This window comes from Balearica regulorum, chromosome 20 (genome assembly GCF_011004875.1).
Source record: "Balearica regulorum gibbericeps isolate bBalReg1 chromosome 20, bBalReg1.pri, whole genome shotgun sequence".
In the NCBI taxonomy this organism is placed as follows: domain Eukaryota; kingdom Metazoa; phylum Chordata; class Aves; order Gruiformes; family Gruidae; genus Balearica; species Balearica regulorum.
This window is the reverse complement of record NC_046203.1, coordinates 2,138,921-2,154,907: the sequence shown is the minus strand read 5'-3', so window position 1 is coordinate 2,154,907 and position 15,987 is coordinate 2,138,921. Positions and strand designations below refer to the sequence as shown.

General features: G+C 53.9%; 1 protein-coding gene, 1 long non-coding RNA gene and 2 other non-coding genes across 5 annotated transcripts; 1 reads left to right on the top strand and 3 right to left on the bottom strand.

Annotated features, from left to right (window-relative positions):
• The first annotated feature begins 469 nt into the window (after positions 1 to 469).
• DIPK1B (divergent protein kinase domain 1B) lies at positions 470 to 10,002 on the top strand. Of its 2 annotated transcripts, XM_075772050.1 has the most exons (5): positions 471 to 711; positions 3,590 to 3,724; positions 5,924 to 6,031; positions 6,213 to 6,389; positions 6,694 to 10,002. In XM_075772050.1, the coding sequence occupies exons 1-5, from the start codon at positions 649 to 651 to the stop codon at positions 7,504 to 7,506; spliced, it is 1,296 nt and encodes a 431-aa protein (XP_075628165.1). In that variant the 5' UTR covers positions 471 to 648; the 3' UTR covers positions 7,507 to 10,002. The 2 variants fall into 2 exon arrangements, with proteins under 2 accessions (XP_075628166.1, XP_075628165.1); XM_075772051.1 differs by lacking the exon at positions 3,590 to 3,724 and having other exon boundaries at positions 470 to 711.
• A 58-nt stretch (positions 10,003 to 10,060) lies between these two features.
• On the bottom strand, positions 10,061 to 15,364 carry LOC142604609 (uncharacterized). Its single transcript, XR_012838461.1, has 6 exons — positions 15,089 to 15,364; positions 14,819 to 14,874; positions 13,957 to 14,006; positions 12,743 to 12,788; positions 10,352 to 10,488; positions 10,061 to 10,146 (listed from the first exon to the last, which is right to left on the bottom strand). It is a non-coding gene; the product is annotated as an uncharacterized LOC142604609 (long non-coding RNA).
• Positions 13,779 to 13,912, bottom strand: LOC142604679 (small nucleolar RNA SNORA17). Its single transcript, XR_012838528.1, has one exon. It is a non-coding gene; the product is annotated as a small nucleolar RNA SNORA17 (small nucleolar RNA).
• On the bottom strand, positions 14,494 to 14,626 carry LOC142604678 (small nucleolar RNA SNORA17). The gene has a single exon (XR_012838527.1). It is a non-coding gene; the product is annotated as a small nucleolar RNA SNORA17 (small nucleolar RNA).
• Positions 15,365 to 15,987: the final 623 nt, after the last annotated feature.

The following is a 15,987-nucleotide window of genomic DNA, read 5'->3' as shown; positions in this document are numbered from 1 at the left end:
TTCCAGGCTGCCACCCCAAGTAGCTGTAAAGAAAACCCGAGCTGCTGTGAGTGCTCAGGGGTGGGATCAGCATCTCCGGGGGGATCAGCATCTCCAGGGACCCCCCTCCGCCAGGGTCATGGACCGGCCCTGGGGCTGCCGTGGGACCCCCGGGCGGTGGGGTGAGCCTGGGGGTGTGACCCGGGTGGGATCCCCAGATGGACAGCCCCGGGCTTGGGTTTGCGACTCGCGCGGGACTCCGAGGGCTCGGGGCTGATGTGGCGGGGCCGTGCCGAACCGTGCTGTGCCAAGCCGAACCGTGCCGTGCCGAACCGCGCCGTGCCGAGCCGTGCCGTGCCGAGCCGTGCTGTGCCGAGCCAAGCCGAGCCGAGCCGAGCCGAGCCGTTGCCGTGCCGTGCCGTGTCGGGCGGCAGCCCCCCGCCTCCCCGAGCTGCGGCGGAGCTGCGTGCGCCGCCCCGCGCCGAGCCGGGCGGAGCCGAGCTGAGCCCCGCCGGGCCGGGCCGGGCGCGCTGCGGCGGTGTGAGCGGGCGGCGCGGCTCGGCCCCCCCCCCCCGCCCTCCCCCGGTCCCCGGCGGTGAGGCGGGAGCCGCGGCCGCCCCGGCCATGCCCCCCGGAGCCTGAGGCCCGCGGCCGCGGGGCGCCCGCAGCATGCGGAGGATCCGGCGGCTGGTGCATCTGGTGCTGTTCTGCCCCCTCTCCAAGGGCCTGCAGGTACCGGGGGAGGGGGGGATGCGCCGGGGGGGCGGGGGGGGGGGTCGGTGATGCCCGTCTCCGCATCCCGGCACCGGCCGTGCACAAAGGGACGCTCCGCCGCGGTCGGCCGGTGGAAGGAGCTGGGGGGGGGCGGGAACCGGCACCGGGGGGACCTGGACCGGCACCGGGGGGACCCGGACCGGCACCGGGAGCCGCAGGCGGTTGCATAACCCGCGCCGCGGTGCTGTGCTGGGGGAACCGCGCCGGCCGTGAAGCGCCGGGGCAGCCCATCCGTCAGCCCGCATCGGTGAATGAAGAAATGAAGAAGCCGATGCTGCAGTGCAGGGCAGGGGTGACTCCTTCCCTCTCTTTCTTTTCTTTTCTTCCCCCCCCCCCCCCATCCCTGAGCTGCCGTGGGGGTTGGGGACCTGTCTCAGCGCGCCGGGGGCCCGGCGGTGATGGGGCCAGGGATGCTGGCTTGGGTGTTTTCTCTGCAGCCGTGGGATGAGAAACCCTGACTCTGGCGAAGGTCCTGGACCGGAGGGGTTGTGCTGCTGGAGGGGAGAAGGGGGGACACGGGAGGGGCTGTCTGGTGGGCAGAGGATGCTGGCAGGAGGTGAGTGCAGAGCTGGCGCAAAGCCCTGGGTTCACCGGGTGCGGGAAGGGCTGCACGGCCGAGGGGAGCCTTTAGAGGGGTGGCTCTGTGGGTCCCCAGGACAGCCGAGAGCCCGACGGGTGCTGTGGCTCCGCTCCCAGGGGAGATGGGCCTTTGGGTGCTGAGCCACCCCCACAGGCTGCCTTCTTCTGAGACAAAAGGCCTGAGGAGCGGTTGCGTGGGGCCGTGTTGGTGGGCAGGGGTCTGGCAGCGTGAGGGTGGGCGGGAGCTGGGGTAGCCCTTGTGCTGGGATAGCTTGCGCAGATACCCCATGGGAAGGGGGTGACAGCCACGCCAAGCCGCCCCTGGGAGCACGCCAGCCCTGGCACGGTCCCCGCTGTCGGGCCCCGCCATGAAACAACCCCCTCTGTGTTCCCAGGGTGCGGCAAGGGAGCAGCGGGGATGGCGCAGGATTTTGTGATGCTGCATCCATTTTGCCTTTGAAGTCAGCTCCGGCTCAAAGGCACTTCCAGGTCCCCCAGAGTTGCCCTAAAACTAAACAGCAACTCACACCCTTTGGTGCAGGCTGATGGCCCAGGCGGGGCAGCGGGCAGGGAACCCCCCCCGGCAAGGAAGGCCCCGTGCCTTGAGGCTGAGCTCCTAGTGGAAACCTTAGCACCAGCTGTGAATCCAAAATATTGACAGTGGAACCTCTCGTCGTAATGCACCCCCCATCTCCACGTTTCTTTCCGTCATTTAGAGGGACGATGAAGCCAGTGGTCGCCGTGCTGTGCTCAGGTCGCAGTCCTGACCCCCCTTCTGCCCCAGGAACATGATGGATCATAGGTCTGAATAAGCTAAAAAGGACATTTTGGCCATTCCAGGGCTTTGCCACACCAAAACATGTCTCTAGCTGGAAGGTCCATGGAAGGGGCCCCTTTGCTGAGGGCAGGGGACCTCGTGGGTCACGTACCTCTCCCGCAGTTTTTGAGGGGCTGCTGTGCTGGGGAGGATCTCACGCGTCGCAGTATGTCTGACTTCAGGGACCTGAGCTGGTTTTCAGCTGACAGGAGCAGCCACACATCCTTCGTCTTTGCCAAGTCCTCGCCGTGGTCAGGCTCTCTTTAACAGGCGTTAATTAGCAGCGCTGTTGCTGGACAGGCAAACGGGGCATCGTGGCCCTCTCCATACTTCAGCATTTCGAATTACCATGCAAGATGTTGTGATCTCGAGGCAGAGCTGCCCGCTTGCACCCTTGCTTGCCAAGTCCTGCGAAGCTCGTTCATTGGGGCCGGGGTGAGCCGAGGCGCTGGCTGCAGCCGGTGCCGCAGGAGGGCAGGAGATTCCACCGCCTCTGGGTACTGCCGCGGGGCAGAGCCCTTAAGCCCTCAGCAAGGGGCCAGGGAGGAGGCGTTTTGGAGGTGGGAGCCGTTTGGGGCTACAAGACCCAAGCGAGGATCCCTGGCAGGTTGTAACGGTGCCGCATCCGCTCGGATCCAGCCCTATCCCGGCAGCAGGTCACGGTCTCACTGGCTGATGCAGTGCAAGGAGAGAGGAGGGTTTGGAGGTGGCCACTGGCCAAAAGCTCTCTTGGCCTGGCGTGAAGCAGGAATTATCTATAGAAACCGGAGGGAATGGGGCGTTTGACGTAAGGATTAATTCCCTGCCCTTAGGAACTGCCAGGGATCTGCGCCATGTTATATGGGTCAGGTAAACAACCTATATTGAGGGGAGGCCAGATGGCAGCAGCGCTGCTGTTACAGGGGGAGAGGGGAAGAAATGCAGCCAGGAAAAGAAAATCACGCTGCGAGCCTCCGAGACGTTTGCACGGAGTATTATCCATGCGCTTCCAGGTTCGTTACTCGCCTGCTCCCACGCGGGAGCTGGCAGTGGCAGCCTCCTGTGCCCGTGGGGCTTTGCAACGGGGGGTCTGCCGAGAAGGGTCTCCCCGGACAGGAGCGGAGCCTCTTGCAGCCCCGACGGTGAACCCCGGGGGTGCAGAAGGCAGCAGGCTCTGCCCTCACGCTGGCAGGAGAGCGGGCACATGCAGCCACGGCTCCCGGGCATGGGGACGCACGGCATCCAGCTCTTTGCAGCCCCGAGCTTTTTCCCTGCTTTTAGGGAATTTTAAGTGACCTACTTGCAGCAGGAGTTGCATAATAGGTTGGTGAATATATATATAAAAAAGGCTGAATGTTTCACCAATGCTGGGTTGGTTTGTATAGAAGAAGTCGTCCTTGTCCAGCCACCGCTGACCTGTGCAGAGCCCTGGCCTTCACCAGCATTTTCTTTTCCTTCCAGAGTCGCCTCCCAGGCATCAAAGTGAAATACCTGCTGGTGGTGTGGCTGGGCATCTTCGTGGGCAGCTGGGTGGCGTACATGCATTACTCGTCCTACTCCGAGCTCTGCCGCGGCCACGTCTGCCGGATGATAATCGTGAGTGGCGGCCAGCAGCCCCCGCAGCCGCGGTGGTCCCGGTTTGGGGTGCTGGGGTGAGCGGGGCTGCGGGACCCCCATTTCCAGCCCCCGTGCGGTGCTTTGCAGCCGGGCGGGCAGCGCCGGGGCAGCATCCTGCACAAGAGCTGAGCCAAGGAGCCCTCCCGGCAGCTGCTTCCCCAGCACCGTCCCCGGCATCACGCAGAGCTCAGAGAGGGAGAGGTGACCTTATCCTGCCAGGGCGACGGCGGAACAATTTAATGAGATGTCGGAGGGAAGCAGGCCAGGGCAGGCCAGGCAGACACGGGCAGATTAATGTTTGTGGAGATGAAGTCAGGGCGGTGAGCAGGATATGAGGGCAGGGAGAGCATGGTGCCAGCCCCCCCCGAGCTCTGCAGTGGCAGAGAAAAAAGGGGAGCAGCCAGTCCATGGATACCTCTGTGTAACTGCTGGCATGCCCTAAAGAAAGCACCAGGCTGCACAAAGAGCAGAGCCTTCGTGGGAGCTTGGCTTGGTGCATTTTGCCCCTGCCTGATATTTGCAGTGGGGTGCAGCCTGCTCCCCACAGCATCCCCAGGACTGGCAGCCAAGCGGGGCTCCCCCAGGACTGCTGCGTGTACCCCATGGCAGGGGGGCAGGTCGCCTGCCCAGCCCACGCGAGGAGTGGGACACCAGGCTCTGGCTGAAAACGCCTCGTTCATCAATCCTTCAGCAGAGAAGGGAGGCAGGAATTGCCATAACAACAGCGACGATCGTTTAATTTGATTTTCTGCATGACTCTGACCACGGGGTTTCAGGCACTAATTCCTGCTCTGAGCTCGGGGTTTAAGGCGCTGTGTCTGGCCGTGTCCCCTGTGAGCAGGTCCACGGGTTAATTCCCATCCACGTTGGGGAAAAAAAAAAAAAAAGAGGGAAAAGATGCAGTGAATTTCTGCAGCTCCTGTTTCCAGCCCTGAGGGTGTTGTGCCCTCGCTGTGAAGCTGCAGAGCTGCTGCCTCTCCTGCCCGGGGATGCTTCCAGCTCCCGACCAAGCTGCCCAGCTTGCGGATCAGAGCCACCGTCTGTCTCTGTCCCCACCACCGCCTGGGCTGGAGCCAGCCCGTTGCACAGCAGGCGCTGCTGAGCAGCCCGAGCCCGTGCATCCTCATCCTCGCCCAGCTCCACGCTGCCCTCTCCTCCAGCCCTGGAAGCTCCTCTAACCCCCTGGACTCGCAGCAGGAGCACCCAGGAGCAAATCCCCTGCGGTCCCTCCAGCGGCACAGGGGTCACCTTGCCCCAGACCCCGAGCGGCCCCCACGGGCCCTGCCTGCAGCCGGGAGCTCTGCCCACAGCTGCTGCCTGTTCGGCCGGGGCTCAGCCCCAGGTATGCCTACACACTCCTCCCCCTGTGTCTCCCCCATTAAAGTCCTTGCTCTAGGGACAGTAGAAATCTTTGAGCAGAAAAGATTTTGGGCTGGGATTTCTTTGGAAGAGAGAGAGTGGGGAGTTTGGGGGTGCTGGAAGGGGCCGCGCTCTGAGTAACTGGCACTGCATCTCCCCGATGAAAGTCTGAGCACAAGGCGCTCCCTTCCCTCCCAGACACCCTGAACTGCCTGAAACGGCTGCCAAGATGCAGACATCGCCCAAAGCCACCTGCGCGCCGTGCCGGCACGGCTGGGTTACCCTCTGGCTGGTGGCACCTCCAGGGCTGCCAAATCCAAGGCCAAAGTGACGCTGGGGTGGTGACCCCAAGCAGCCCCTCTGTGCTCGAGAACCTCAGAATCCCAGGAAAGAAAGAGATTGTTGGCAAGTGGAGATACCGTTCTTGCCTCCAAAGAGCCGGTGTGGCTTTGCAATCAGATGCGCCTCTTTTAAGGGGTGTTTTTCTCTTGTATGAGACACTCGCGTGAATTCAGAGGGAACAGGCTCACCGGGAACACGACGATAGTGATAATGCTGTAAGGTACACGTGGTAAATTGAAAAACCAAAGTGCTGGCCCCAGTCCTGCTGCAGGAGCGGGGATGAGGAGTTTGGGCACGGCAGGTGACGGACGTGGGGCTGGCGGCAGCGCGGGAGGCCGGGGGTTTTGCATGCCCCCACCTCATGTCCTTGGGGTGCCCCAGACCACAAGCCGTGGGACTGAGCCCGGATCTGTCGGACTTCTTCAGGCAAATGGAACTGCCCCCGCTGAGCTCCTCTCTCTGCCTTCCCCTCCCCAGTGCGACCAGTACAAGAAGGGAATAATTTCTGGCTCCACGTGCAAAGACCTGTGTGAGGAGCGCAGCCTCCTCTTCCAGCGCTGCCTCTCCTCCTCTCCCACCCAGCAGGTAGGTCTCTGCCCCGCCGGGGCACGGCCGGGGATGGGGGCAAGCGTCAAACCTGGGAAATGTCCTCCTCCACCCACCCGCATGTCTGCTCCTCACCCCAGCCCTGGTACCCGAACCGAACCAGAAACCGGTTCCCTGCACTTGCTGTTGCTTTCCTCCCGTCCCCTCTCCTTTGCTGTAGGTTTACAGTGGGCTCTGGAGGGAGAGGGAGGTGATCATCAAATGTGGCATCGAAGAAGCCTTGAAGGCAGACAGCCACCCCGACTCTGTGCCCAGGAGGGACGTGGTCCTCTTTGACAAACCGACACGAGGGACGTCAATGGATGAGTTCAAAGAAATGCTCCTGAACTTCCTAAAGGTCAGTGCGGAGGGTCCCCCCGGGATCTTGCGGGCCTGGGATGCCACTTGTGATTCAGAGAGGCTAGACATGTCTTTCCTTCCCCTGAAATGAGAGCTCCTCTGGCCCACGCTCCATCAGCTGCTGGGCGCCAGGCAGGACTGCTTACCATCTACGATGGTACGGCACCGAATTTGCTCGAGCACGGCGGCTGTTTCCTCCTCTCCCAAACTCAGTTCTTTGCTTCCCCGGTCCAGTCTCGCGATACGAAGCCCGAACACAGAGAGCTGTGAGGGTCTGATGCCGCTTCTTGTTCTGTTCACAGTCCAACCTGGGAGATCAGCCTTCTCTTGCAGCCTTGGTGAGCCGGATCATCGCCATGGCAGATGTGAACCGGGATGGGAAAGTGTCTTTAGCGGAGGCCAAATCCATCTGGGCGCTACTTCAGCTCAATGAGTTTCTTCTCATGCTCTCCTTGCATGAGAAAGAGCACACTTCCAAGCTGCTGGGGCACTGCGGGGACCTCTACGTCACTGAGAAGATCCCCCACACCTCCCTCTACGGAGTGGACGTCCCCCCCTTCCTCCAGTCGCTGCTGCCTTCAGTCATCCACCAAATCATCCACCAGTGGTTTGCACCAGCGTGGCCCCGGCGGGCAAAGATCGCCATCGGCCTTCTGGAGTTCGTGGAGGAGATATTCCACGGGACCTACGGGAACTTCTACATCTGCGAGACCAGCTTTAAGAACGTAGGCTACAATGACAAGTACGACTTCAAAATGGTCAACCTGAGGAAGGTGGCAACGGAGATGACAATCAGAGGTTTCCTCAAGGGACGTCACTGTGAGCAGAACGTGGACTGCACCTACGGGAAGGACTGTATGGCGACGTGCGACAAACTCATGAAGCAGTGCAAAAGCGACGTGGTGCAGCCCAACCTGGCAAAGGTCTGCGGGTTGCTGCAGGACTACCTGCTGTACGGAGCACCGCTGGAGCTGAAAGAAGAGCTGCAGAAACAGCTCCGAACTTGCATGACCCTCAGTGGCCTGGCCAGCCAGATGGAAGTCCACCACTCCCTTGTGCTGAACAACCTCAAGACCTTGCTCTGGAAGAAGATTTCAAACACCAAATATTCCTAACGGGGGAAGCACGGCCCTGGAGTCTAGAATCTGCAATCTTGGAATAAAGTCCAAGGGTCGAAGGCCTGTTCCTCCATCCTCTCCCCCCCAGGAAAAATACACCCTGCGCAGGGAGTTGAGCATAGCTGCAGCCCCTTCTCCTTCATGGAAAACCAAGCATCATGACTTCCACCGCCCAGCAGCATCATCGATAGTCAGCGAGAGCGTGCTGCGGAGCTGGGACGCCGGGAGCCGGGCTGAACAGGCTTGGGGGAGGAAGATGACACGGAAGGCGATAAGGGAGCGGAGCCCAGCTGGATGCATCTGACTGTTTCTTGATTAACAGGAAAGCAGTGCAGAGAGATGAGAACGAATCATTCATGCTGTACTTGTCACATCTTCTTTTGATGAACGTCTCTGATGTAAATAAATAGCTTTTACGTGAATCACACCAGTACATCAATAGCAAAACAGCAGCCTTTTAAGTACCAGCTTGCTTGTGATCTAAAAAGGAGAAAAAGGTAGATTTCCCTATCCAAAAGTCTCTCCTTACGTGTCTGAGTCATCCGCCATCAGATCCAGCTGTAACTTAGGAAGCAGATAAGCTGTCTTTTCCACAGCGGAGAATCCTGGCAATTCTTTCATTCCTTTTTTAAGTGCCTGACCCCAGACAGGGATGTGATGGCTCGTGTGAGGCTCCCACCCGGCTGCTCCTGCCCGGAATTGGCAGCACTGGCCATTCCCTCTCACGCGTCGGCTTTGGAAGGATCTAAGGCCAAGAATAGCTTAAAGGAAAAGGGCTACGACATGAACAATCCCCACCAGTTACCACTTACGCTCCGTGCGTTACTTCCCACAGTACTCAGAGCAGGGATAAGCCAACCTCTCGGTTTAATTCTCCTAAAACTAAGCTGGGCTTGCACTGCAGAGGTTAAAGATTAATACCAGAATAATCCGGTGCTTCTCTCATTATTAAAACGAATTTCCAGGCAAGCTTTCAGCAAGTTTCAAGACATTTGTTTGGCTGTGTACATACTACCAGGTCTATAGTTTTATTTCCGTTAAATGCTCAGTTACAGCATCCTTCTGAAATTACGGGTAGAGAGGAAGAGTTTATGTAAACTACCCCGAGCTTGCTCTGGTCCCAGCAGAGTCGTATTGCTGCTGATGGACCGTATGCTGGTGCTCTTGCCAACAATTGCTCAGTGAAGTGGAGCATATATCTGAAGTACAATCACAAAGGAAAAAATACATCTGACAGTATATATAGCCTGTGAAGGCAATCGGTAGTGTCATGGCTGCAAATTTATGTGCCCTTTGGAGGAGAGGTATCAGTATTTCCTTCTATTAGTTCCATAGGATCATCATTACCTCTCACTATTATTTATGGAGGAAATGTTTCAGTGTCAACAGTGCTCTAAATCTAGCAGGAGCCAGCGTAGCTCGCTTCCCGCAGAGGAGCTGGCTTCCCAACGCAATTCGTCTGCGGCAAGGCTGAGTGTTTGTGAGGTTTCTGCGTTTGAAGGGTGGCGAGTTGCTCGGCCCCTCGGACTCACCCTTCCTTCGGGATGAACACCGGGCAGGTGAACCTGCACGGGAGCATTTGGTGGAGGGCAAAGGCCAGGACTAGAATTCCGGTAACGGGATTTGGTAATGAGACTCCACCGGCTCCTCCTCTATTGTCCTGCATTCCCATGGCAACCAGCTCCACTGACAAATTAATTTTCTTCTGCTATTGGAAAATGAACCCAACAACTGTGCCAAAGCCTCTCCTCAGATCATCAGAAAAGCCATTTTTCCACCCTCCCCTCTGTGTTTGAAATTCAGTAGTAAATTTTGCCCAGAAAGCGGCATTCCTGCTACACTGAATCCCCACTGTTCCCCTCCCCAAAAGCAGTATTGGGTAAAGCAGCGGGTAAGCACCTGAAGAGGAAAACCACCCTATTCCTTGCTTATCTGTGTAACTTTAAACATCAGAATCTCTTTAAGCATTTATGGTGAAAGATGAAGTTCAACAACAGCCCCTGTACTTTAAAGAACTAGCGAAGACAGCTTTATTCAAATAAAGACGCTCCTGACAAGAGCTGTCACATTACCGTGTTATTAATCTGCACACCCCAGGAGCAGCAGGGAACACTCCCAGGAATCACTTATGACTCACCCCCCCAGAGCACCGAGTTTTGTTCATCACTAATAAAAAGCACAAGTGTTTTCAGACACGTGCTTAACAGTTTATGAGCTACACCGCAATATGGGAGAAAAATGACTAAAGGCAAAGTTATTCTACACTCATCATGCCTTCTCCAGATTTCCCATGTTAGCTGGAAAAAAAGAGGAAGAGCCAGAACACCGCAGACTGACAATCTGATCTCACAGATGCTGCTGCTTCAGCAGCGTAATAGTAGATTTGTGCTACAAAAGGATGGAGGTAAGCAGCAAGACTTCTACCTTTTGTTGTTTAAAGTAAAAAACCATCCCAGTTTTCATATCCACAAATAAAAGTCTTAAATCCTAGAATGGTTAAAAATTAATATTATTGGGGTGCTGCAAATACACAAGCATCATCATTTCCAACTTACTGTAGGTGGCATCTTTATTTAGTAATTTGTTTTTTTAATCCTTCTTAACCACGCAGAGAAAACACCAATTCAAACAGCGGTGCTTTAGAATATGGCTGTGAAAAATGTATGAGCCACGATGACTGGGCAAAGGGCAAGATTACAACTTCTATGGCTATTCAACAGGAGAACAGCAAAAGCAGAAAGGACACTTGGAGCAGAACGATTTTTTTTTTTTAAACTGACATTTGAGTACACAAATTGCAGCAAACATTCAGAACCACAAGCAGCATCACGTGCGCTTTCACCAGCTGTAGTGCGCTTTAAGCCATGTATGAGAAAAGACCAAGTTTTAGGAATCTACAGATCTTCAAACGCAGACGCTGCCAACCATTTCACTTGCTGTAGCCAGGTTTGCTAGAAATTCTAAAACTCAAGGTATGATCTGCAAATAAAAAAAGGCCGAGGATGTTAGACAACTTCAAATACAGCCAGCAAAAATTAGCAATAAATGCCAGTCATAAGCAGCTAATTAATCCATACCATCCAGGCTCCTGCTGTTCGCTATCTGAGCACTGAAGCTAGTCAGGACAGAGAATTGCTTTTAATTTCAGAGGCAACATTTTCAGCTAATTGAAGAACTACATCAGGTTTGTCTTGGGACTGTCCAAAGATTTTTCACATCCCAGAGGAAATAAAAAGCTTCATAAAATTAAACCAAATTTTAGGGAAGCCATTAGCTGGGCTGTTATCACGACTCACAGGGAAACTTCAGAAAGCAATTTACTTCAGGCCAGAATCACAGGAACACCTACCTGAACTGGCACTGGCTGTATTCACTGCACTCAGTGGAAGCTGAGTGCCTGCAAACTTACGTGGATCAGGACCTAATGTCGTGACAGAAGGCAGATGGCACTAATAAATTAGATTAACTGAGGAGAGGTTCATTGTCACTAGATCGGAAAGGTTTTGGGGGAAAAAAAAAAAAAAAAATCTTCTGGCGAGGCACAGTGCACTCTGGTGAGCCTGGGAAGGGATAATTTAAGGGCACGATAGCTGGAGCCTGCTCTTGGTTACTCTTTCACTCTTTGGCAAACTCGCCTTTGATTTTTAGGGAGCCCATCTCAATGCAGAGGCAAGCTATTAACAGTGCAAAGAAAGAAAAGCTGGGCTTATTCCAGTGCTCACAGCCATGACATAAAACAGTTCTAAATGGTGAAGGGCTAAGTTAACATGCAGAAAGACTTTTTCATTTTTCTCAAAACCACTTTAATACAAAATATTCATCTTTTCCACAGCTGAAAGCCAGACAATTCTTTCAGTAAAGCAATATTCATCGCTTGGGATTGCAGCTCAGTCTTGGGAAGATGGTTAGCAGCAAATGCTATTAGGAAAATTTTAATAGCTATCCTACGCCTCACACAGTAAAGTTCTAAAGAGAGACTCGTTAGGCACTCACTACCCCTACAGGACCCGTCATGTGAGTAAGGTCTGATGAAAAAACTAAAATATGTATTTCAGGGTTAAGAGAAGTCAGGAAATTTAAATAGGAGAGTCACATCTTAAGGCATGCCTCTTTACATAACCATATCCCCAACAACCTTATTAGCATTCTTTTCCAAAGCCAGCGCTGGTAGGCAGTGACTTTTCCCAATTAAATGGCTCATTTTGCAGCCAGCAGCTACCCGCTTGGTTAATGGCACCTTTGGCCCTCGTAATACCCGTTTAATGAGGACATTTTCCACCATTTAGCACTGCCAGATTTTGTCAAGCTATTAGTCACTGCAAAGCCTCTCGGAGTTTCACAATACTATCTACGTGTAGCCACAGCTTCTCTCACCGCTTGTTTTAATAACGGTGGCACAGCAGAGGCTCACATGCACCCAAGAAAGGACAGCAACACACGGAGCTATTAGGATACGTTGATGCCTGTGCTCCCCAGCAGCTCGCTGCCATGGAGGTCAAGTTCCTTTGCCGTTGTGCTAGCACATAAACAGAGCAGAAGACAGCTAAAAGGTCACATTGCGCTCAATTTTATTTTTGCTTTTTGTCTGCTGTGTCACCAGCTAGAACATGATGCACAAGGAACCTAAATCTTCTCTGGGGAAACAGGACAAAACGTTCCACTGCTCCACTTACTGAAAGTCAGTTTAGAAGGACTTTAAAAAACACTTCATGTTTTAGCATTAATTTTTTGCTTGGATTACTGAAATCCATCTTTTTCTTTCTTCACTATGTCTAAGACACAATCTCATTACCATGCACATCTGTGACACAAACTTGTTTTTTCAGTAGCATTGTGTCAGCCTGCAGTAGTACGAGAGCCTATTTTGATAATCTCAGGCACTGTGATATATGTAAAAGTGTAAGCTCTCAATAAGTGTCTTGTGACAGCTGCCCTTAAAAGAATGCACTTGTTAATCAGATTAAGAGTGCTTACAAAAATTACTGCACTAGCAGAATAGAGGCAGTGCTCCATCTAAAGTAGAGATTTATCAGCAAAAAAGATGAAAAAACACTGAATTTTAAGTTTTTTCTGCAAGTATGCACTAGTAGCATTTTATTTTTTTATTTATTCATGTCCCAGAAGAAGTCAGAAGGACAAGATGTACTGACCATAAGGACTTCTACCCAGACACTGACTGTTTTGGTAACACACTGAGGTTCAGTATGTTTCCGAGACATGATGCAATACCTACCTTCAACATTTGAAGCAAGTTCCAGAACTCTTGTTCTCAAAAGTAACTGTAAGAAGAAAAAAATCTTCAGTTTGGGTTTTTTTGGGGAGGGGATGGTTGGTTTACTTGCTTTTCTCCCCACTTTTCCCCACCAGCATGACGATAAAGCTGCATTTCAGAAGACTGGTGATTGCACCTTCTGGTCAAACTTATTCAGCACCCTTGGAAGTCAAGATAGTGTTGGCCAAGTGTTTTACTAATGCTGGGAACAGGGTGCAGTTTTCTCCATATGCTAAATCCACACCCAGCTACTTCTAGATCATGCCAATGCTTTGGAACCAACAAACAAATGCCTGCTTCCCCCATTTCCTCCACTCCCAGGTGCAATTCTTGATATCGACATAATGCTAAACCCTGCCACACTCAAGAGGTGCCCTTTCACCGACCAGGCAGCAAGCAAGGATGTTTTGCAGAGGCCACAAAGGATTGTTGAAGGCAAAAATAGAATTCAAGAATAAAGCTATCATTTTTTTTCTCTCCCCAAGGACAAATAGACAAGGAAGGACCTTCCCCCGCTGTTAAAATTGGCATCATTTTAATCGCTTTTCAAAGGAATTTTGCTTGGTGGAAACAATGTCAAGCTACTCATCTCTGAGCAGTTACAAGTGTCAGGCACAGGAAGCCCCTTCATCTCTGCCCCCTGATGATATTAACATGTCAGGAGAGCAAATCTCCAAGGACTCAGGACTATTAGACTAAAGAAGACTGGCGTTTGCCATTCCTCCATAACAATAAAAGATATGGTATAGAAACCTGAATTAGCTTTTAACATAGCGTGTTAGTAAAAAATAGAAGTTTTACTTCTAAAACAGAACATGACAGCAGAAAAGTCAGTCACATCTCTTTTCTGTCACATAAACAAGGTATTCATTATGAGAACGATTGTCACACTGGAGGACAGGGCTACCTCTGTACCCTGTCCCTCCACAGTTGTCCATCCTTTATGATTTAAGATTAACATTAAAGAAAAAAAAACAAACAGTAAAAGCAAGAAATAATTGTCAGGTTGCTCATCATTCCCCAGTGCTCACAGGTCTCAGAGCACTAGCGAAGACATCGCCTTTTCCTCTCTGCCACCTAATGACACAAACATGGCACTACAGCCACATCTGCAACACGAGCTGGGGCATGGAGCTATTTATTCCACAGGGGAACTCACATCCACCACTGCTCACCTCAGGTCTTTGAGGAGATCTCCTGGGTCTGCAACGTCACATCGCTATCTCTGAAAAAGAAGCAGAAAATATATATAGCATTTATTTTATATATTTAGACACATATCAAAGCTCAATTATATGGTTACCGTTTCATTGACGAGACAAATTTGAAAGGCCCAGGAACAGAGGGAAGCTAAAGAAATGAATGCATAGCGCACACGTATTTTTACTTTCAGACAGGAACAGGGTCAGTGCTGCCAGCATGTGACTCCCAGGACACGCTCCCTGTGATGTCACCAACTCGCCATGTGGCTTTAGACAGATCACCTCAACTCATTCTTCTGTAATACAAGTCTACGCGCCAACAGGATCCTCCCGTTTTCAAGGCTAAACAATCAGAAAGCCACGCACTGCCGTTCTGCTGCACATCCACTACTGGTCAAGCAGGACACCCTTCTGTTGTATTACATACACATCTCACGTTTAAGGCAATTAAAAAAAATAGGGAAAGCTTAGTTTCTTAAGAGCGTTCTATTAACTAGCCTACTTATAAATAATGTCAGGCTATCAATCACTCTGAGTGCTCACGGGTTTCAGAACAAACGAGCGTAGAACATAGCCTGTCTCTCTCTGCCACCTAATGACACAAAGATGCCACAGCAGCCACCTTTGCAACGCCTGTGGCAGGTTGGAAAAACCCCACAAAGACTGAAAAAGGTGTTAGTTACAGATATTTGCAAGAACAAGGCTACATCACCTACTTGGAAAGTAGTATTACAAAGGTATTTGGTGCGTGCGTAGATACTAAATGTAACACACCGCTTAGTTGATAAGATGCCTGAAACCTCTTTGGACAGCCTTTGTGCTAAGCACCACTTACCCATGCCTTTTCGAGACAAGCGGTCTTTTTCACGTCACCCTTTGTCTTCCGTCAGGCTGAAGAAAGACAAAAAGGAGAAAAACGTAGTTAATAGCAAACAAGCGTTTAGCTGATTGCTTAACAACCTCCTTTGTGAACAGCACCACTGAACAGAAAACCAGACGATTAAAACATTAAAAAAAAATGTTGAATAGATTCACTTTAGTTACTCAAATCTTTAAAAATGGCAACCCGGCCCCCCCCCCGGCTGGACACAGGCACCACCCGTACCTCCAGCCGCGCCACAGCGGGGTCTGCCGGGCCGCGGCCACGTCCTCACGTCGCGGCCTTCCCTTGTTCAGCGACGGGGGAGAAGAGCGGACGCGGAACCGGCCGCCGCGGCCCAAGAGCCGCCGTCAGGGCCCGCCCTGAAGAAGCTTCGCTGCAACATGGCGCGGGAAGGGGCAGCGGGGGAGAGCAGCCGGCGGTCAGGGCGGCGCGGGGCGCGCCCGACAGGACCACAGACCCTCCCTCTACCGCGCCGGGACGGAGCGGGACCGAGGAGAGGCCGAGACCGAGGAGAGGCCGAGACCGAGGAGAGGCCGGCCCCGCTCCCCGCAGCGTCCCGCCCGCCGCCGCTCCCCCCGCCGCGCCGCACGCCGAAAAGGCGGCAACGTGCCCGCGTTCCGCTTATATAGGGCGGGCGGACGGAAGCGCCGCGGGGACAATCCGCACAGCGCGTTCGCCCCCGCGGGCTCCCCCTGCTGGGCTGGAGGACGCAGAGCAGGGAAGCGGCCCGTGCCAGGGCCGGGGACTCGGGCCGGGATGGGGACACGGGCCGGGATGGGGACACGGGCCGGGGACACCTGGCCCAGACCCGGTCCCCACGCTGGGCCTGCCCCCAACGCTGCAGGACCGCCCTAAGCCCTCCCACAGAGACACACGGCGCGTCAGGGGCTGGATTTCCCTTTTCTCAGCTGCACCCTGCCGTCCCCCGCGCCCCGTGGCGGTGGCAGAGGTTGGACCCTGGGACAAAGCGGGGACACCCCCACCCTGTGCAGCACCAGCCAGCCTCACACCCCGCTCCCGGCCTGCAGCGCCCCGCGGGTTCCCAGGCTGGGAACACCCTTCACCGCTTTACCCCCCCTCCCGTGACCATAAACGCTTGGCAGAAAGTCCCCCGTACCTCC